Raw genomic sequence first — 21,370 nt, forward strand, 5'->3', positions numbered from 1 at the left:
ACTGACAAGATCAACAGAAGGACTAAAGCATCGGGGGCTGTATTTATTCCCAGGGAAGAGAGACAGCAACAAGAGGAAGGAATACATCCACTTCAAATTCACAATACTGAGGCCAGGCCTGGTGGCATGCACCTGTAATCCCAGCAGCTCGGGAAGCTAAGGAAGGATCGCAAGTTGGAGGCCAGGCTGGGCCACTTAGCCAGGCCCTAAGCAACTTAGTGAGAACTTGTCTCCAAAAAAAAAAAAAAAAAAAAAAAATATATATATATATATATATATGGCTGGGGATATGGCTCAGTAGTAGAGTGCTCCTGGGTTCAACCCCCAGTACTGTAAAATAAGAAAAAAAAATCATAATGTTGGATAAAGGAAAAGCAAGGCACATGGTTCCATCTTATTTATGTCAAACACAGGCATGGCAAAGATCAATTTCTTGGTTGGGGCAGTAGTTAGTGAACAACTGTTTTATGATGATTCTTTAAACCGTACACAGATGGTTTTGAAGAATCCCATTTAGGCTATTGACACACACAAACATGCTCCAAGTGACATGGGAGAAAAGCTTTAAGATTTTTCCAGAATGGAGGGAAAAATGAAAAAAATAGAAAACCACTTTAAGAAAATGACTACTATGCAAGACAGAAAATGGAAACCCAAACTTCAAATGAGTAAGGGCTCTCGAAGTCAGAATAGTTAGTACAAATAAGCAAAAATGTAATTAAAAAGCTTTCCTGGGTCAGATATCCAAATATTGTCTATTTGTTTCAGAAAAAAAAAATCAATGAAAATGGCCTAGGCATATCAGACCAAAACTTTTAACTTCTAATTATTAAATTTTAAAAACACAACAGGTTGTTAAAGGGGAATGAAAACACAAGTGTGGCTTCAATCTGTGCCTGTCTCCATTGTCACCTTTAGAACCACTTTGCAGTTGGGTGTGGTGGCGTGTACCTGGAATCCCAGCAGCCTGGGGGTTCAGGCAGGAGAATCGCCAGTTCAAAGCCAGCCTCAGCAACTTAGTGAGACCCTAAGCAACTCAGTGAGACTCTGTTTCTAAATAAAAAATAAAGGACTGGGGATGTGGCTCAGTGGTTAAGTGCCCTGGGTTCAACCCCTGGTACCCTCCTTGTCCTTCTATGCTGCATCCTTGAACTGCCTTCTGGTTTCGGGGCCCTTCCCGGGTGAGGCTGATGTGCTATTTAACTAGCCCACTGGAGGGCCACTTTGTTCCCTTTCTTGTTTCATTCGATCTTAAACACATGACAGAGTTTATGAACTGGCCAGCAAGAAAATCGGGCAAGTGACTGAAGAGAGTGCCAGTCCACAGAGTTCCCAGAATGAGAATATGCACAGAGGGACATGTCTAGAGCTGGGAAACGGAACGCGGGTGTAGATGGATAGTTTTTAAAAGCCAAGCAGCTAATTAGGCAAATGGAGTTTGGTGGGGTCACAAATGCATTGTGTTCTCTTTTGTTTGATTTTTGTTTTGCAGACCTGGGGATGGAACCCAGGGCCTTGTGCATGCTAGGCAAGTGCTCCACCACTGAGCCCCAGCCCCAGCCCTGGGTAGTATTCTTGACAGCTGGGATCAAGGAAATCACGGGCAAGATAGTTGGGAGCACCACACAGGAATTAAAAAAAAAAAAAAAAAAATTGGTGAGAAGCAAATGAGTACAGGGGTTATAGCTCAGCGGTAGAGAGTTTGCCTTACACATGTGAGGCACTGGGTTTGATCCTCAGCATCACATAAAAATAAATAAAATAAATAAAGATATTGTGTCCATCTTTAAAAAAAAAGAAGCAGCAAATAATAAGGCAATGCCTGTAGCCAGTAATGAGAATGACAAGGTTTGATGATCTAAGAAATGATTGAAGTATGTAGTTCAAGTGAGTTTCATAATTCATTAATAATATTTTAAAGATATTTTTTAATTGCCAATGGACCTTTACTTTACTTATTTATATATGGTGCTAAGAATCGAACCCAGTGCCCTGCACATGCTAGGCAAGTGCTCTACCACTGAGCTACAACCCCAGCCCAATAATATTTTTTATTTTTAAAAAGAAAAATGACTCTTTTGGCTCTTTTTCAAATTTGCCTGTACTTTTTGCAAAGGTTCTGTTTGTTCAGTGAGGTTTCTATTCCTTCTTTTATATTTTTTAGTTAATTAACTAATTTAAAAAACCCTTCTCTCTAGTCTCTTCACAGGTTTCCCTGCTCCCCTTCCCTGGAGACCACTTCCCCTAGTTGCCACCTCTTCCTGATGATGGTTCTTCACGTGGTTGGTAGGCCAAGTACAGAGATTGAGTGGGAAAGATTCTGAACAATTGTACTATCAACTTGTCCTTTATGTAGAAAGGCAACAATGATCACATGGCGGCAAAGGACCCAGGAAACACACCATCTATGTGCCCTTATTTTTAAAAATTGCATCAAATTACACATCAGCTACCTATGAGTTCAATAAAAACCATAACAAAGCTCCAGGGTCTATAAGAAAAGGGGGCAAGTGAACCCTAGGAATTCATCCAGAGGCTATAATCTAAAATGTAGGCAAAGGGCTGGGGGTGTCGCTCAGTGTAGAATACTTGCCTAAGATGCACCAGGCCCTGGGTGCCATCCCCAGACTGCACAATAAATACATTAAGGAATTCAATTAAATAAAATGCATGCAAAAAGTTATACATACAGATACTAATAAGAGAAAGAAATGGAAACAAATGCCCTAAATTAGAAGAGTCATATGACAGACTGTCATTGAGAATGTTTACCAGGAGTTATTGATCACACTGGGAAATACTTAAGATCCAATGTGGATTTTAAAACACAGGTTCAGGGGCTGGGGATGTGGCTCAAGCGGTAGCACGCTTGCCTGGCATGCATGCGGCCCGGGTTCGATTCTCAGCACCACATACAAACAAAGATGTTGTGTCCGCTGAAAACTAAAAAAAGTAAATATTAAAAAATAATAATAATAATTAAAAAAAATAAAAAATAAAACACAGGTTCAACAATATAAACAAGAAAAGCACAGAAAAAAAGGTAAACATGCCAAAACATTGACAGCAGTTTCTTTGGATAGTAAGATGATAGATATTTTTAGTGTGTATTTTGCTTTTCTATACATTATAAATGTTCCTTGGTGATCCATATTAATTTCAGAAAAGACTAAAATGTATACTTTTAGTAAAATGAAAGCTTCCAACAAGAGTAGCAACTGATAAAAATCTTAGATACCCGAGCAACATTTAATATGAAAAATAAAATAGGATGCTATGCTCTGACATGACAACCTATAGTTTATTCTCAACACAGCAGAAAGAGTGTTCTTAGAGAGTGTGGAGAGAGAGATCACATCCCTCCTCTACCTGAGACTCTCCAAATGCTCCTCATCTCACGGACTACAAAAGCCAAAGTGCTTACAATGGTCTGCAAGGACCACTCTGATCTGATCTCCTCCCACATCTCTGACCAACCTCTCCCAACCTTGATGTCACTCCAGTTATGCTGGACTCCTTGTTGCTGCTCAAAGCCACTAAGCACAAACCTTTGCATTTGCTGTACCCTCTACTTGCAATGTTCCCTCTCCCCATATCCACAGAATGTGTTTCAGATCTCTGCTCAAATGTCCTTTTATCGGTGAGCTCCTCTGTGACCCCCATGTAAAACAGCACTCATACTACTGCTCTCAACACCCCCTTTCCCCTGAGCACTTTATTGTCCCCCGTGAGGTTACAGCATTTACTTGACTCTGCATGTTTTCTCCCTCTCCCATTAGAAGAGCTACTTTGCCTGGCACATAGAAGATGCTCAATAAATATATATTGACTGCCTGAACGAATAAACACATTGGATTATAAACTCCTCAAGAGCAGAGGGACTGAGGCTCACATTGCTGCATCATTCGGGTGCATAAAACAGGCAGCAACGCCAGCCCGACAGTCCCAGGAACATTTGACCTGCATTTGACTCACTCCAGAAAAAAACTACTTCCAATTATAGCAAGAGATGATGGAAGTGAAGCACCAAAAGGAAAGGCAGATTAGAGTGCTGGGCAGAGTGGAACAAGAGTTTCCATCAGAAAACCCAAGTTCTTCCATTAGGATTTGGCTTTCGCCAGGAGACAGAATACCACATTCTTATCAGAGTCTCAGAACCAGCTCTATGTGGTGCTTCAGATCAGACATTTTCAAATGCCCTAGGATGCTATCTCTTTGTTATGATTAGATATTTTTCTAAGGAAAAGAAAAGGCATTAGGAAACCTTTCACCCTGCCCCTCTTCCCACCCCAAAAGCACACAGGAAACTCAGCACCGGGATGTGGTCCCCATGGGACACAGACCATCAGCACGTCCGCCGCCCCATTCCTACCTACTGTGTGTCCACAGAATGGGTGACGCTGAGGACAGCGAACATTCTTGATCTTGCGAAGTTTTCTTGGCTTCTAAAAATTCAAGGACAAACTGATAGCCTAATGCATAACCTCATATTCTTTGCCTTAGGAAAGATAAGAAAATTCATCCTAAGCTATTTTGGACTTTTCTGGGCCCTGGAGCGCTCTGGAGATTAGGATGGGCTGGGCCCTCCCTGCATGTGGTAGGTCAGGACTATTAAGGAGTATGGAGGTAACTCGTGATGTGGCCGGACAGGGCAGCAGCCTCCGCTAGCTGATTAAGTTTGCAAAATTCATCTTTCCTTCTCCACTTTCTTTTCCTTGACAACTCCTTGACCTCTGACCTCCCATGGCTCATTTGAGACCATCATTGCATCCTGTAAAAGTGTCTCCCCTCAAGGTCCTGTGTGAAGGAATTTCTTCCCTGGAGGATACTGACTATCAGAAAGTTGAAAGGGGCCCACTGGAGACCCAGAGACCCAGGGACTTTCTGGCTGGGGCAGAAGAGAAGTTTCTAATATTTAAGGAGTGCCAGACATTTTGCACCCTTTAAAGATCTTGCTGAATTCTTGCAGCATCTCCGTGAACTGGGCATTATCATCACCATCTGGGGATGAGGCACAGGGACCACCAGGCAAGGCCAAGTACTAGTTCACTCCCCAAGGCTCTGCCCATCGCCTTCTCTCTTCCCAACATGCAGCAACGACAGATGGAAATATTTTAAAAACAACAAAAAGGAAAATTACATGCATTCAACACCAAGATCTCTCTCTCAATGCACCTTGTGAAGCCAAGGCTCAGTTGGCAGAGTGCCAGACCCAGAAGCGGGTGGAGGCCGCTGGGAGATGGTTCTTCTAAGATATGGGGACTAACGTGTCCCAGGAGAGGTGGGGGACCAGGGCCAAGTCACTAAAAATGGGGCTGGTGAGGAGGCTCTGCACCTGGGAGAGGAGGCTGAGGGTCAGGGAGATACACAGTGGGCAGCAGAACAGAGGGATCTGGCCATGATGAGAAGCTGCCAAAGATATGATCGTCAGGAGAGAGACGAAATGGCAGAGCAGCAATAGTCAAAGAAGCTATGAACGAGAATTTTCCAGAACTGAGAATATTTTATGGATCCTCAGATGATAAGCACATACCAAGTGCCAAGTCAGATCAATAAGAAGACAAACCCATATCTGGAAAGCCAGGGACATGCTCCCTTGGCCAGGCTCCTTCCATCCCCGTTCTGCCTCCCCATGGCCTTCCCCAGAAGCCACCTGTGTAGTCCTGCTGTTGCTACTCCATCCTGATCTTGGTGCAGTGAGGAAAGCCCCTGGGCTTGGGGCTGGGAGATGCAGTTCTAGGGCCCCCCCATTACCTCCCTGCCAGATACTGCCTCAGCATCCTCAATTTCCTCCCCTGAAATGGGGTCAGAACTGAAATGACACAACCCTAGCCCCAGAAAGGACTTGGGGGGAGGGGTGGCACACTGCAGCAGGCCCTGGCTACGCTTGGTTCCCAACTCCATGCTCCTCCCCCAATTCAGTGTCCACAAGTCACTTAGCCACTTGTGTCTCTATTTCTCCACCAGGAAAAAAGGATAAGAACAGTGGCCACTGATGGGGTTGAACAAGGAGGAAATGAATGAATAAACCTAAGGAACTTATTAGCACAGGGCCAAGAACTGAGTAAATGTGCAACATGGATAACTACAATTACAGCCCCCCCCCCCCCCCCGCCCCCCGCACAAATGCCACATGCCACTGAAACTGTAGACTCCACAAGAGCAGAACCGGGGCCCGCTGCCATCTCTGTATGGAGGTGGTAGGCCAAGCTTGTTGTCCCTCTGCATCCTTCTCCTCTGGACACCCCTGGATGGTCCCTCCTTGACCTCCAGAGAGGCTCCTGCCGGCGACCCACCATGTAGCCTAACATGTGAGTGTGCCCAGACCCTGCTGCCCCAAGGGCCCTACCTCTCTTTGCTCACTGCAGATCTTACACAGCCACAGGGGCCGCTTCTGGCCAGGGGAGGTCTCGATCCCACATTTGGTGCAGACTTTCTACAAGAGAGAGGACACAGGGGTGTTAATACTTCAGCGTGTTCCCCCTCGGGTGAGGAGGGGCTGGGACAACCAGAAACAAGAGTCACCTCGGCATCTTCCCAGGGATGATGGATTTTGCTTCGGGATACAAGGACAGATCATCCAAGAGGCACGGACACCCTCGCTTGGCTCTGAGGCTCAGTGGAGGTATGCCGTCCGTGCCTTGATTCTACCCCCATAATTATATTCTATTAGGACCTCATTAAAAAAAATAAATCTGCTGATATTCACAGCTACATCATTTTCAGCGGCAAAGAACTGGAAATAACCCAAACGCCCAGTACCAGGGGAAGAACCAGGCAAACACAACAGAATGTGGTGCGGCCTTCACACAGCATGTGCTGCTGGCTACCTGGACAGGTGGGCGGGAAGAATGTCATCCAGCACAGAAGATACCTGTTTGTACATAACCATGCAAAAAGCTCACACACCTGCCTGTCAGGTTAGAGGACCCCAATGAAGCTTGAGCGTGTACTTAATGCCAAGCCCTCTCCCCAAAACGATCCCAAGACCCCCCTGTGCAAGCACACAAGGCCCACTTTACAGGTGAGGCATCCGGGCTATGGAGGAATCTGAGAATTTGCCCAACATCCTGCGGCGAATTGGGACTGGGTTGGGGACTGACTCTGGAGCCATGATATCATTTCCTCAGGATGCAGAAATAGCCAGAACTCCGATCCCAGTGTTTTTTCCTTCTCCAGAGTTGTTTAAGCACGTAACGTCTAAATACATATTTTGCTTCCCCTAGAGGCACGGCAACCAGCAATACTGAGAAGGCCAGAATAAACACACAGGGAGGCAGAGGTGGATTTGTTGGGGCTGAGACTGGTTCCCAGCCCACCCCGGGCATGATTCAGCGATGGTGATGGTGACGGTGGCTCCTTCTCAGGGGACTCGGGGCCTCCGGTGCCTGCAGAGGAGGGGGCTTTCCCCAGTCCCTCCCACCCCCCCACCCCCCCCCCCCGCACCAGGCGAGGGAAGGCTGGATCTGTTACTTGGCCTTTGCTGCAGGCTGCCAACTGAGCAAGGAGTGCACCTCTCCGCGGAGAGGGAAATGTCACCAACTTGGCTTCCCAAAGCGTGTGTCACCAGCCTGATTGGGTGGCTGAGCCTGGGCGCTGCAGGAGAGGAGAGGAGAGAGTCTGCACTCGGAAGACAGGCTGTGACACACTGGTGGGGGCATGGACTGGCTACCATCCCAAGCTCAGGTGTGAGATACGTCACTTCTCTTTTCTTTTCTTTTTCCAAATAAAACAGAATTGGCTCCAAGCGCCCATCCCTCTCAGAGAAGGGATGGGAAGAGGCAGAGAAGCCCTTCTCAGGTCCCAGTCATCACAGGGCCCCTCCCCAGCTCTCAGGAAGGTCCCAGGCTGAGGGTCTGTGGTGGTCCGGCACATCTGGGAGGGTCTCCTGGGCACTGTCTGCTGCTATTTTCTTGCCCTCTGAGCCATCAGGATTCTTGAAAGGGGTGGGGATGGCCACCTCTGTCAGCCCTGAGTGTCGGATCTTTGCCAGGCTGGAGGTGAGTCTCTCCACAGACCAGCAGCCTGTCTCCCTGGACCCCCAGCTGCCATCCCCGACCTTCCCTTGAGGGCTGCCTCTCTTTACCCCTCCTCCTCTCATCCTCAATCCTGATGCCTCTAGGGCAGGGTCCCCCATCAGTCAAGGTGGGCCTCAGGCTGCAACCTGGACCTCTCTTAGGAGAGGGGACGCAGGGGCTGAAACCTAGTGGCTTTGTTTTCCTTGCTAATTTCCACGATCCCCTATACAGAGGGCATGTGTGCAAAATGGCCCTCAGAGAGGCCAGACTTTCCTGCTGCATTCTTAGGGGTTTTGCTGACGGCTCACCCTAAACTCTGTGAGGCTCCTCCCAAGGCTGCCGAATGAGACCTTGAGAATCAGGTGAGAATAAGACACCGATGGCTGCCAAATATGTGTGTGTGAAAGGCGCGGGGACCCTGGACATGACGTATGAAGGGAGAGTTACAGTTCCCATTGTACAGATGGAGAAATGGAGGCCAGCAATGTCACCAACTGCTTCAGTTCCCAGCTAGTTAATGGCAAAGCAGGATATTTTCTCAGCGCTCAGGGGAACCATCATGCTCTCCCCTCCCAGAAGTCAGTGCCCACGGCAATCAGGGTTCTGCTCAGGCTTGTACCTAAGGATGTGGCTGATGGCTCTCAAATGACCGGGCAGAGAAGGGACACAGAATGACCCTGGGACAAAGACTTCACTGGGCATGTAGGCGCAGCCAGCAGAAGCTCATACACTCCCCAGTGCTGGTTCTAGGCCAAAGAGCTGGCTCTCTCCTGAGCTAACTATCGCTCAGGAGGAAGAGAGAGGTTTCTAGGAGACAGGAAGTCCAGGCCCAGAAGCTCCTCCACCAACATCCCTCGGGCTTCTTCACAGCGTGGTCACCTCCTTCCCCCAGCCATACAGCCAAGGGGAGGGCACCGTGCAGTCCTGGCCCTGTCTTAAGTGCAGTCTGCTCTGACAAAACTGCCCTAGATGGGATGACTGGGACAACAGAAACTTCTTCCTCACCCAGATCAGGCTGTCCACATGATGGGTGCTGGAGAGGGCCCCCCTCTTGGTTTATAGACAGTGGTCTTTTTACTGTGTCCTCACGTGGTGGAAGGAGAGGAGAGGAGACTCTGGTCTCTTCTTACAAAGGCACCAGGGCAATCAGGGAGTTGGCTCTGCTCAGGTAGAATCCTTGTGACCTCATCTAACCCTAATTACCTCCCAAAGGTCTCACCTCCAAATATCATCCCCTAGGAGGAGAGGGCATCAACACAGGGGTTTGAGGGGACACAAACATGCAGTCCCTAGCAGCCCCCCACCCCCATCATCACTGGGCCCTTCTTTCTGCTTTTGCATGTTGGAAGCTCTAGAATTGGGTGCATTATCTCTCAATCCTGGAGTTATTAAGAGTCCCCAGTCCTCCTTGGTGCTCTAACCCCCATACCGTGAACTCTGTCAACAATGTCATGTTAGCTCAAGCTGAGGCAGTGTAGCATGGTGCCTGTAACACAGGCTTTAGGAGGGGCAGGCCTGGGTAAACTACTCAAGAAAACCTCTCTAAGCCTCAGTTGTTCTGATCTGTAAAGTGGGATAATGTTTATCCTCTAGGATTGCTTTGAGAATTCACTTAGACACGCATGAAAAGCAACCAGCAATAAACATCAGTCCCTGTTGTGATTAGTGACACCCCCCATCACACCCTGTTCTATAACCTTGCATGATTCTCCTCTAGCCTTCTGCTATCTATTGCAGTAGCCACCAGCCACAGGTGGATGTTTAAAGTGTAATTAGGGGCTGAGGGTGTAGCTGAGTGGTAGAACACTTGCCTACCCTGTGGGAGACATTGGGATTGAACTCTGGAATTAAAAAAAAAAAAATACACTTCAACGAAACAAAATGGCACTACGATCCTCAGTGGCACTACGATCTTTTCAGGTACTCAACTGCCACACCTAGCTGGTGGCCACATATAGGACCGCACAGAAATAGGACACTTATATCTGGCTGGAAGTTCTGCTGGGTGGTGCAGGGCTGCAGGACCCTCGGCCTTAGCATGCAGGACTCCACAAAGCAGCAGTTCCATTCCACCCATCTGCCTCTTCCCTGAAAGCCGATTCCTTAGTCCATGTGACTATCACCTGTGGGTCACCCTGAGGAGCACAGCCTTGTGTTAGGGACACTGAGGAACAGGGCGGGGCCAGGCCTCACTGTGGCCCTAGTTATGCACAATGGCTTGGAATTCACCCTGCCCAGGCTGACAGGGTGCTTGGCTGCATCACGGGTGTGATGAGCAAGCAGGATTCTGAAGGATCAGGGTGCACATGATCTTGGTAAATACTCTCTGATTGATCACATAGCTATGCTGTTGGGGGCAGGGAAGGACGAGGAAAGAGGGACTGAAAACTGTCCTGTCCTCCCCCCTAGACCCAGGAACACAGACACCCAGCCTGGGGACAGGGACAGCATGCACCAGTCACCCTCCAGAGGAGAAGGGCTCAAAGGCTGTCAGTCAGCTCCAGTCTGGGGTAGGAAATGGGGAAGGGGGACAGTGGCTTGTCCCTGCTGGTTGGGGGAACCCCTACTTTCCCAACAGAGGATGGGTGCAGTGCTGCTTGCTCCCCAGGTTCCAATAAGGACTGTGGTTTTCAGGTGGGAAGAAAGCCCCTCCAATTCCACCTTTGGCAGGCAAGGTGGTGGGAAGGGTTTCTAGAATGTTCCTTCCATCCCTTGCTTTTGGGAGCCCCATGGGGGGTGAGTAAGGCGGCATGACAAGGCACACCCACCCCCGTGTGTGCACAGCCCTGTGTTCCAACTACCAGACGTCCCTGGGGGACCCCACAGCCAGTTCCTGCCATCTCTTGGTCATCTTCAAGCACCTATAGTGTCTGTGGCAGGTACAGGAACAAGATGCTCCTGAGAGGCTTGGACCACAGAGAGATAACAGGCTCCTGTTCAAATCACTCATAATTGCTGCTTTATTAAATCTCAGATCAATAAGAGGATAATGAGCCTTTCGCCCTAATGGGCTCTGTTTCCAGGTTCCAATACCAAAAAAGAAGCAGCTGGTATTTTAAAAAGTGTATGCACGAGAGGGCAGGCCAGCCTCTCCCTGTGAAGGACAGCCTCAGGTCCCAGGGAAAGCCACCTGCCTCCTGCCTGGGATGCGTTTCCCTGGAGTGGCATTGCCCCTGGGCACGTAAGCACTGGCTTCTGGGGCTCAGCCACCTCCTGCATCCTGCAGCCTGGACCTGCGTCTGGGCATTGAACAACCACACTGTGCTGCTGGGCCTGACTCCAACCAGGAAGGACAAAAACCAAGGCCTGCAGACGGTGCGTCCTCTCTGGTCACCCTGTCTCGAGCCTTCCATTCACCCCTCTGCCTGTGTATGTCCCAGCCCCGAGGACACGGGGAAGGGGGTGCCTTGGGGTTCAGCCCATGGGAAACAGGACAGAGCAGGGGTGCACTTTGGAGGCAATCCTGACCTGGGCGCTTACCTCGGCCTCATTTCCTCATCTGTAAATCAGTGGTGACAGGCAGGCCCCCAGCTAGGAGGGCCAGGGAGACAGTTGGTGAATGTGCTTAGCTCACTGCGTCATGCAGAGGAGGCAAGGCCCACAGAGCTCTGCCAGGGCATCCCTTCCAGTGTCAGACGCAGCAGCCATTGGACATAAATATAGCCCCAAACCCAGCCACCGTCCCCGGTGCTCACTCTCCTTCACCCCACCAAAGGGCCCATCTCCAAGAACTCCAGGTGTCTCTCCAACCACCGGCACCCCTCCCCAATCCACACTGCCACCACCTGTGCCTGGCCTGTGCCACAAACCCCTTGGCAGGCGTCCCCACCCTCACCTTGGCCTGCTTCCAACTGGCTCTTGACACACAGCCTGACTGATCTTTTCAAGATGCAAATCAAATCATGTCATTTCTCCCATCCCTGCCAGCTCCGCAGCCTTCAGAGGCTTCCTGATGTGTCTGTTGAAGACCGCCCCCCTCTGCGCGGTGCGGATGCCAGTTTGGCTGGACCCTTGTACCTTGCCAGTCTCCACTCATACCTGTCTCCTCCTCCACCCCTACTCTCTAGCCTCTGTGCTCCTGACAGGTTGGCCTTCCTTTAGTCCCTGGTCCTTGCTCTACCTCTGCCACAGGACCTTCACATGTGCCACAACCTCTGTCTGGAATGCATCTGACCACACTGTCTCCTCAGTAGCCTATGCATCCTTCAGACTTAGCAGAAACACCAGCAATTTTTTTTTTTTTTTAATACAGGTACTTTACCCCTAAGCTACCTCCCCAGTCTTTTTTATTTACGTATTTTTATTTTGAGACAGGATCTCACTGAGTTGCTGAGGTTGACTTAGAACTTGCAGTCCTTCTGCCTCAGTTTCCCAAGCGGCTGGGATTATAGATCTGTGCCACCATACACCTGGCTTCTACACCTGTCTGCTTCCCGGGAGCACAGGCTGTGTCTATTTCTCTTCACTGTCCTGTTCCTAATGCCTAGCACCATGGCTATTTGCAGAACAAAGGCAGAGAGAGGCCGGAACTACTTATAGGATTACAACTGAGAAGGTGAGATGTGGTCCCTCCTGGAATAGGCCAATCTGCTGGGGAGACAAGACACCTGGAAACACAAAATGCTCCTTCAGCATCCCCTGGCAGGGTGACTCATATCCACACCAAGTGGGGCTGACCAGCAATGGTGGTCTGGAGGAGGTGGGCCTGCTGGCCTCACGGGCCCCATTCTCAGGAGACAAGAGTGTGAGTCCAGCTGGTCAAGCACAGAGGAAATGACTAAGGGTCATTGGCTAAAGGTGGGGAGCAGGGATGTTTACCCCATCACTCCAGGGGTGCATCCTATAGGCCGCCTATGTGTGCAGGCCTGTTCCAAGACCTGATTGGTGCCCTCCTCAATGTCCTCCTGGAACCCCCATCACATGCTGTCCCCATCCCAGACCATAGCTGAGAGTCAGTCAGAAAGCACCAGACACTCTGTATCAAGGTCAGCTTGCAAGGCCTCCCCAGGCACCCTGGCCACTCCACACAGGTCCCACCAAGCTCCATGGACAGCTTTCCAAATTGTGGCCATCACCAAGGACACAGAGGGTCTTAGCACCGATGGAGGGGAGGGAAGGAAACTGTCCTGAGAGCAGGCATCCCCATCTCGTGGAACAGCCATGTGGGGTCATTTATTAATTGGGCAAGTGGCCATATACACCTTCATGGGCCCTGAGGGCTTCGCAATATTATCACTTACCACACAGAAAATGACGTTCATGAGGCTGTCAATCAAAAAGGATGAAACTGCCTTCAAACATTCTATACAAAGAGGCCTAGAAAATGTACACTGCCCTGCACAAATGAATATCGAAGATAGATAGTTAATTTTTACGGGGTCTTGCTATGGTTGCTCAGAATGGCCTCAAACTCCTAGTCTCAAGTGATTGTCTTGCCTCAGGCTCCCCAGTAGCTGGGACTACAGGCAGTGCCACCGCCTAAGATGGTTAATTAAAAAATATTGGGTGCTTCAATTCAACATTTATTCAATTCTGCATGTAATGCACTGTTCTAGGAATGTTGAGGATGAACAAGGTACAACCCTTTGTCCTTAATGAGTGTCATATTAGAAAGAGGGGTTCATAAATTTGGAAAATAACTTTCCTGGCTGGTTGTGATGGCACACACCTGTAATCCCAGTGACTTGGGAGGCTGAGGCAGGAAGATCATAAGTTTGAGGCCAGCCTGAGCTACTTGGTGAGACCCTGTCTCAAAATAAAAATAAAACAAAGGGCTGGGGATGTAGTTCAATGGTAAAATGCTCCTGGGCTCAAACCCTGGTACCAAATTAAAAAATAATAATAATAATAAAATAAAAGACTTTCCCAAGGGTTACAATGAATTGAAGTTGGTAGATTAGAGAGTTTCTCATCAGGAACTATGCTGTAAATGATGACGGCAGAGGACCTGTCCACACACGCCAATAAAGCGGAAGAAAGTGGGTACAACCCAATGCCTTCTACACACGCACAAGGAAGGCAGCGTGAGGAACAAGGCTCCAGTTTGTGTTCCGCACCACATGCTGTGTTCCTGATGCTAGAATCAAATCGGCAAAATGAAAAATCTTCTTGTGTTTTGTGGAAAGCTATGCCAGCAATAAAAATGATGATGATGTAAACAGAAAAGTGACAAAAATAATGACAAAGCTGTGTATATAATGAAATGGAGTGATATGCGCAATCAAGTTAAAAAAAAAAAAGCTTGTTATAAACAGTCTGCATAGTATGATGCTCCACTGTAGAAATACACGCACATACCTGGTCACTGAAAAGTCTATCTGTACACAGACGACTACCTGGAAGGATACTGGCCAAAATGTGAATCAGATTGTGCAAAGTCAAAATCCATTTTTTTCCATTTTTTTTTTTTTTTTGTACTGGGGATTGAACCCAGGGTCCTTAACCACTGAGCCACATCCCCAGCCCTTTTTTTTGTATTTTATTTAGAGACAGGGTCTCACTGAGTTGCTGAGGCTGGCTTTGAACTCTTGATCCTCCTGCCTCAGCCTCCCCAGTGGCTGGGATTATAGGCATGCTGGCCAGCTCAGAATCTATTTTAAATAGACATACTGCATTCCTATTTAAAGAAATCACTTGCCCCAATCCTTCCTTACTCCTCCCTTCTTTTTCCTCCCCCCTAGTGCTGGGGATTGAATCCAGAGCTTCAAAAACCTTAGGCAGGTGTTCTCATACTCCCCACCCCCAACTTCATTTATTGATCAGATCTGGACTTTCGCAGGCCAGGACAGACTTAAGCTGGCAGCATATGCAGCATATGTAGGAGACAGGACTCAGCTGTTGACTGTGACTCAAAGGAAGACAGTTAGCCTCATGCACAACCCACCCTACCAGTCAGTGTCACTGGGTCACTTATCCCCCCATAAGTTCAGCTATGCTCAAGCCATGAAACATGATCAGCCAGGCTTGCAGATACACGCTGGCCCTGCTTGGTGGACAGATTAGAAATAGCCTTTTTGCCATAGACTCAGTATGGGGGGCCTGGGTCCCGCTGCCAAACAACTTTAAGTACATACAGTTCAGATACTGATGTACAATTTATAAACATTTATACCCTTTAGTAGGTGCTTATGCTATGCCAGGCACCAAGCTGGCTGTTTTATATAGAATCTCATTTAATTTTCACAACAACCTTATAAAGTGGGTATTACAGTGTCTGTTTTATAAACAAGGGATCTGAGACTTGAAGTTAAATAACTTGACCGTGGGGAGCTGGGATGTGAACGCTGTTCCCTCTGTGCCTCAGATGTAGGTTTCAACTGCCCCAACCAGGTCTGGCTGCCTGGGCAGGATGCTTTTCCAAGCCCTCACCCTGCAGCCTGGCCCCAATTTCACCCTCCTCATGCTGAGGGCTGGCTCCTGGTCACCACACCTCCCTCCAGAAGTACAAGTGACATTGAACCTCAGGTGGGAGCAGGCACAGCCTGGCCCTGGCCCCTCTTCCCATTCATTAGGACACCGTCCAGGCAGCCAGCAGGGCTGAATGCATGCAGAGTCCACCCAGAAACTGACCACCCAGAAATACTGTCACAGACAGGGCCCAGAGAGACACATCCTTAAGAATGTCAGCCACCTGCTGTCTGGTCTGAGATAGAAACAGAAAGTGACTGGAGAGAGATTTTGGAAGGAAGGTTATTCTCTCTCCATACTTCTCACCTGGGTGTCCTGCCAGGGACCCTCCAGCCCTTTCCACCCCTGCTGCTAGTGGCCAGGTAAATTAGCCAGGGAGGGTCAGGCCTCCGCAGCCAGGCTTCCTGAGGGCTGTGCCATTACCACTGACCACCCTCAGTCAGAGTAGCTGCTGACATGCGGGCACCGCCTGCCAGCCCCAGGCCACCTCTCCCTAGTTGAACGAAAGCACCTTCATTTTCTGCAGATTTCAAGACATGCCTCCCTCCCCTGCCACTCAGTCACCGCCACCTCTGAGTAGAGGGGGAGGGTTAAAGAAGTCAGCGGCCTCTGCTCTTGATGATTAACATTCACAGAGCACATAATAAGATATCATGACTCCATGTGTCTCTGGATCATTTCTGTGACTGTGTCTCATGGTGTGCGGGTCTGAGAGGGAAATCAGGGGACTGAGACAAGATGAACCACAGGGCTGGCGGGGCGGGGGGGGGGGGTGCAGGGTGGGCAGGGAGGACAGTGGCCCAGTACGCTGCCTCTGTTAACCCTTCCTGATCCTGGCTCGTCTCCACATCCCCTGGCAGACAGGGAGACTATGTTTGGGATTTCTGCTTTGTTTCCGGTGGGCCATCTGGATCCAGCTGACGGGGTGTGCAGGATGGATAATGTGAACCACAGCGGATGCAGCGATGGTTTCAACAAGAGCCTGGGCAAAGGGGAGGGGGCTGTCCCATCAGAAGCTGAGAGGAGAGTTTTAAGACGATAGTGAATCTAATAACATACAGTTGAAGGGGGACACACAAAATGTGGTACATGGTCCCAAGGAATTCATCCATTCAACAGGCATTTGTGGGGGACACAGTGGATGCCAGATGTGTGTCCAGCATGAGGTGTTAAGAAGTACCCATGGGAGTACTGAGCACTGAAGGAAAGACATACAAACGCTGGTCTGAATGGACAGAGCAGAGGGGCTGACCAAGGCTGGAGGGGGCAATTACAGCAACACTTGCACAGAAAGAATCATGCACATGGAAGGGACAAGGGAGATGTCCCTAGAGGGCCAGAGGAGACAGCCCACAACAGCTTCCTTGTGCTGGCCATCTCTGGTAAGGGCCCGATGTTGGCCCCAGAGGCTGATGAGTCTGTCACAGGCTCATTTCCACTGAGGTCCCACTGTGGCCACCAGTCTGTGACTCCAACCAGGTTCCTTCTCCTCTCAGGGCTGCCAGATCCTCTGAGTTCAGAGGACGGGACACAGGCAGCTGGAAAAGCGGAGTCAATATCACGTTCACTTTTTTCAAACACAATATTATTTTGAAATTTCAGTTTGCATTAAAAAAGAAGGTGGAAAGTCTTTGTATCTCTCTAAGGGTGCCTGCTTGGGTTTTCAAAATTTAGAGGTAAATGCAACTGTAAAGTCCCCTCAGCAGAAGAACTAAAAGACCCCCAACAATTCTTGGTCAGGATACCACAGGGTGGACTCCAGAACTCTATCAAAGGATCTTATGGGACTCTGTGTGGGGACAAGTGATGACACTGATTCTCCCCAGGGGTGACAGAGGACTGGAAATCAATGTGCATAAACACTAAGCACTCTGCTGAGGTCAGTTCCATCTGCGTTCTCAAACATAACCCTCCTGCCCCGTCACTAAGGCAACCTACAACAAATCCTTCGGGGGGGCTACAGTCCTGGGGCCCTCCTTGCTACTTTTAGCCCTAAAAGAAGTTGTCCCTTGCTTCTGCACCCTCTTCACTGAGCCTGGCCTCCTGGAAATGACGCCCAAGCCAGAGCTGGGTCTAGCATGCCCTCCAGGCTGCGGGCCCGTGTGTCTCCACCCAGACCACTGGGGGACTCACACTGAACTCTGTCCATCATCTCCCAGGACCACCACCATCCCACAGTGGTTGGCAGCTCTCCCACCAAAGTCTCCCTTCGCCTTTCCAAGTCAAATTGCTTCAAGGCTGGGAAGCAGTTAGGGCAGGGGAAGGCCCAGGTGGCGGGGGAAACTGGCTTCACATCAGTCTTGCTCCCTGCCACGTAACTTAGACTCATAACTCCTAAGAACGATAATAGCCACCATTCATTAAGCACTTATTCCATGCCTGGCGCTCAACACACATTATCATTACCACATTTAATCTTGTTGACTTTCACAACGGCCCTGGTGGGGGGAGGCTTGATGATCGGAATGTCACGGATGAGGAATCAAAGACCCAGAGAGACTGGGGTGCTCAGCCAAGTTCATGTGAGGAGGAGGTGGCAGAGCCAGGATGGAGGTCCAGGAACATAATAATAAAAGCAAGAGTTCGGGCTGGGTGGGTAGCTCAGTGCTAGAGTGCCTGCTTGGCATGTGCAAGGCCCTGGGTTCAATCCCTAGCACCGCAAAAAAAAAAAAAAAAGTTAAAAATAAAACAGGCAAGAGCTTATATAAGGGATGCTTTGTGTTAGACTCAGTGTGAGCATTTTCCAGGGATCATGCTTTTGACGAGAATGGACACGAAGCAGAGACAGCTTAGGGCATCTGTCAGGGGCTGCACAGGTTATGCTGGAATTCACCCCCAATTTCGCCTCTCACCTATGCTGCAGACCTGCACACTTGTTGAGGAGATGCTAATAGGCCTCATGGGTTCTGAGGGAGCCAGGGAGAAAGTAGGTGGAGAGAGCTATCCCCTGGAGACAAATGGTGAAAGCTTTCCAGACAGACACCGGCCATGCCAGCAGCACAAAACCCCAGAGCAGGCCCTGCCTCCCCCAGCCCAGCCCTGGTTGCATAACAAACCTCTGCTTTCTAGCAGCCCTGGGCTGGGCCTCCCACACACGCTGTCTCACCAGAAGCACCTGCGCCCTGGATCAGCCCAGGCTCTGTGAAGGGAGTCTGGTTCTCAGATAGCAAGGCCAGGTCTTTTGTTTTCCATTCTGTATTCTGAAAATGTCCCGTCTCTTCGGCTGCCTGAGCCCAGGGCTTCAAGTGAGCCTGATATTCCTGAGGGCTGCCGTGAAGCCTCGCCTAGGATGGGGGACTCCCCGTGGTCAGTCTTGACCATGCAAGGAGCGGGGGCAGGCAGAGAAAGTCCTCGCTCCAAAGTTCTATAGTTCCAGAACATCTGAGCAGTCCGCGGGCCTGTGATACTGGGAAATATATGTATAGTTGGGCATGGTGATATGTGCCTGGAAACCCAGTGACTTGGGGATCTGAGGCAGGAGGATGGCAAGTTTGAGGCCAGCCTAAATCAAAATAAAAATTTAAAAGGGCTGGGGACGTAGCTCAGTGGCAGAGCACCCCGGGGTTCAATCCCCAGTGCCACACTAAATAAACAAACAAAAGAAGCAACCCCCAACGTATACATATGTATTTGGTCTTCATTCCTATTTCTTGACCTATAGCTCAAAAAACTCTGGGACTCTCCAGAGTGGTAACAGTGACTTTTATGCTAATGAAGTGGCGGGTGACCCCCCAGAGAGCTTCAGGATAGGGGTTGCACACCAGAAATTTCAAGGCATGATTAGAGGCTTGGGACTTTCATCCCCACCCCCAACCTCAGGGAAGGGGACAAAGGATGAAACTGATCACTAATGGCCCAGGACGTCATCAGTCATGCCTGTGTAACGAAACCTCCGTAAAAATCTCAAGAGGTCGGGGCTCTGGGGGCTTCTGGCAGCAGAACACATGGAGGTTGCTGGAGGGCGGTGCATGGGGCAGAGGGCATGGAAGCTCTGCACCCTCTCCCACACCTGGCCCCACACATCTCTCTCTGTACGCTTTATAATAATATCCTTTACAATAAACCAGGGAATGTGTTCCCCTGAGTCTGTGAGCTGTAAACTAACTGAATCGAAGAATGGGTTCTGGGAACCCTCATTTATGGCCAGCTGGTCCTCCGCATTCTTGCAACTGGCATCTAAAGTCGGGTACAGTCTTACCTGTGGGCTGACCCTCGCTCCAGGTAGCAAGTGTCAGGGTTGAACTGGAGAACTCAGCTGGAAAATCTAGAGCTTAATGGATTGGTAGCCAGCAGGAAGAGATTCCCACACTTTCGGGTGACCAGGGGTCACAGAAGTATGCTGTATTGGGTGATGGTGTAAAAACAAACAAACAAACAAAAAAAAGCCCTTGGATTGGCATTTCCCCATATATTTAGGGCCTGACCCCAAAGATGTGAAGTCACAGCCCTGCTTTTGGAAGATTTAAAATCTCCATGATGGAAGGCAGGGAGGCTGGAGCCTCGAGTTAACCCTCCACGGCCCTATCCCTAGAATTTGGACAGCAATGTTAGCTGAGATCAGGGCCAGAGATGTCAAGGGCATCAGCAAACACTTCTTAAGTTCCTGCTACTAGTTTCTTCCCACTGTGTCCCCACAGTGGGCTGCCTTTCCTAGAGCACCACTGAGTGCATCACACAGGACTTCTCTCCCCCGTGATGGGGCCCCTCTAAGGCTGTGAGTCCTTAGAGAGAGAGGACTCCCCCACCACCCAGTGCTGGGGACTGATCCCAGGCCTTTGTACGCTCTGGGGAAATGCTCTTCCACTAAGCCACATTCCCAGCCCTCAACAGCGTCCATATTTAATCCCCAGGGTTCAGCAGACACCTGATGCTGTCAGTTGGGAAGGAAGGACAGGGCTGAGGGATGCGAACAAGTCACTGCAGGGGTTGGGATTCCCTAGATACATGGGACCGCTGGTGGCATTTAAGTAGTGGAGGGCCATGATCAGACCTGAGTTTCAGGGAGAGGGCATTTGCTAAGAATATGGGCCCAGTCCTCCTCCCAGTGGATCTGTCCTCCACATTATTTGCAGAGGCACTTTTTCTGGAACATTCCCAGATACCAATGGAATTCCTAGAGCCCTATGGGAGGGGAGGGAAAGGAAGGAAGGACTGCAGGGTTGTCCTGAGACCACCCGGCTGGCCATCAGGATGGGCGGGGGTGGTGTAAGCAAGGAGACAAGGTGGGGCACTGATGTTTGTGGCGTTTTTCCCTGGACTCCATTGGAAGAGCCGTAGAGCAGCGGGTGACACACAGAACCAGGGCTGGGAGAAAGGTAAGAGTGGCAGATACAGGAGAGGCAGGAGCAGCACACAGTGTTGCTGAAGCTCTGGAACTTGGGGAGCAGAGAGGCCTTGGGGATTTCCCATTTCACACTGGTGTGTGCTCCCTGCTGTCAATCTTACCACCTCTGAACAGGGGTTTCCAGAGGCCCAGGTTTCGCCTGCCTGGGTCTCCAACGTAGCTTCAGAGCCTGGACTGTTCCCCAGCACACTCTAGATGCTCCATAAACATTTAAGTGAGGGGAAGAAAGCAGTAAGAAGTGGCTAGAGGCAGACCCTGGAGAAGCAGCACCCTTGCTGGGGGATAGGCAGAGTGGTAGGAAAGCCATTGGGGGCAAGGAGCCAGGCACAAATGGGGTTGAGGTGAGAGGCAGAGGCCACACAGCCCAGCCCTGCTCTCCTGAAGGCCCATGGGGGAGCAAGCAGAGAGCTCGGGCTGGAGGGACGGATCTGAGGCTGGCGCTGGGCGGGATGGAAAATGTAAGAAAAGGTAGGGCCAAGTGGGGCCAGGTCCTAGGAAAGAGGGGCAGAAGGGACCCAGAGCACAGCCTTGCGACTTGAAGCTGGCCACCAGGCAGCCACATGGTTAACTTGAATTGCTGGACCACAGAGAGTTGGGAGGC

At 49.8% G+C, this 21,370-nt stretch overlaps 1 protein-coding gene across 1 annotated transcript in view; it reads right to left on the reverse strand.

Annotated features, from left to right (window-relative positions):
* Nucleotides 1-21,370, reverse strand: part of Rph3al (rabphilin 3A like (without C2 domains)) — a 117,983-nt gene that overhangs the window by 47,271 nt on the left and 49,342 nt on the right. The window contains 1 exon segment of the mRNA XM_027924456.3: nucleotides 6,350-6,436. Within this exon segment, the coding sequence (XP_027780257.3) occupies nucleotides 6,350-6,436 (87 nt within the window).

The sequence above is a fragment of the Marmota flaviventris genome, chromosome 17 (assembly GCF_047511675.1).
Source record: "Marmota flaviventris isolate mMarFla1 chromosome 17, mMarFla1.hap1, whole genome shotgun sequence".
Lineage (NCBI taxonomy): Eukaryota > Metazoa > Chordata > Mammalia > Rodentia > Sciuridae > Marmota > Marmota flaviventris.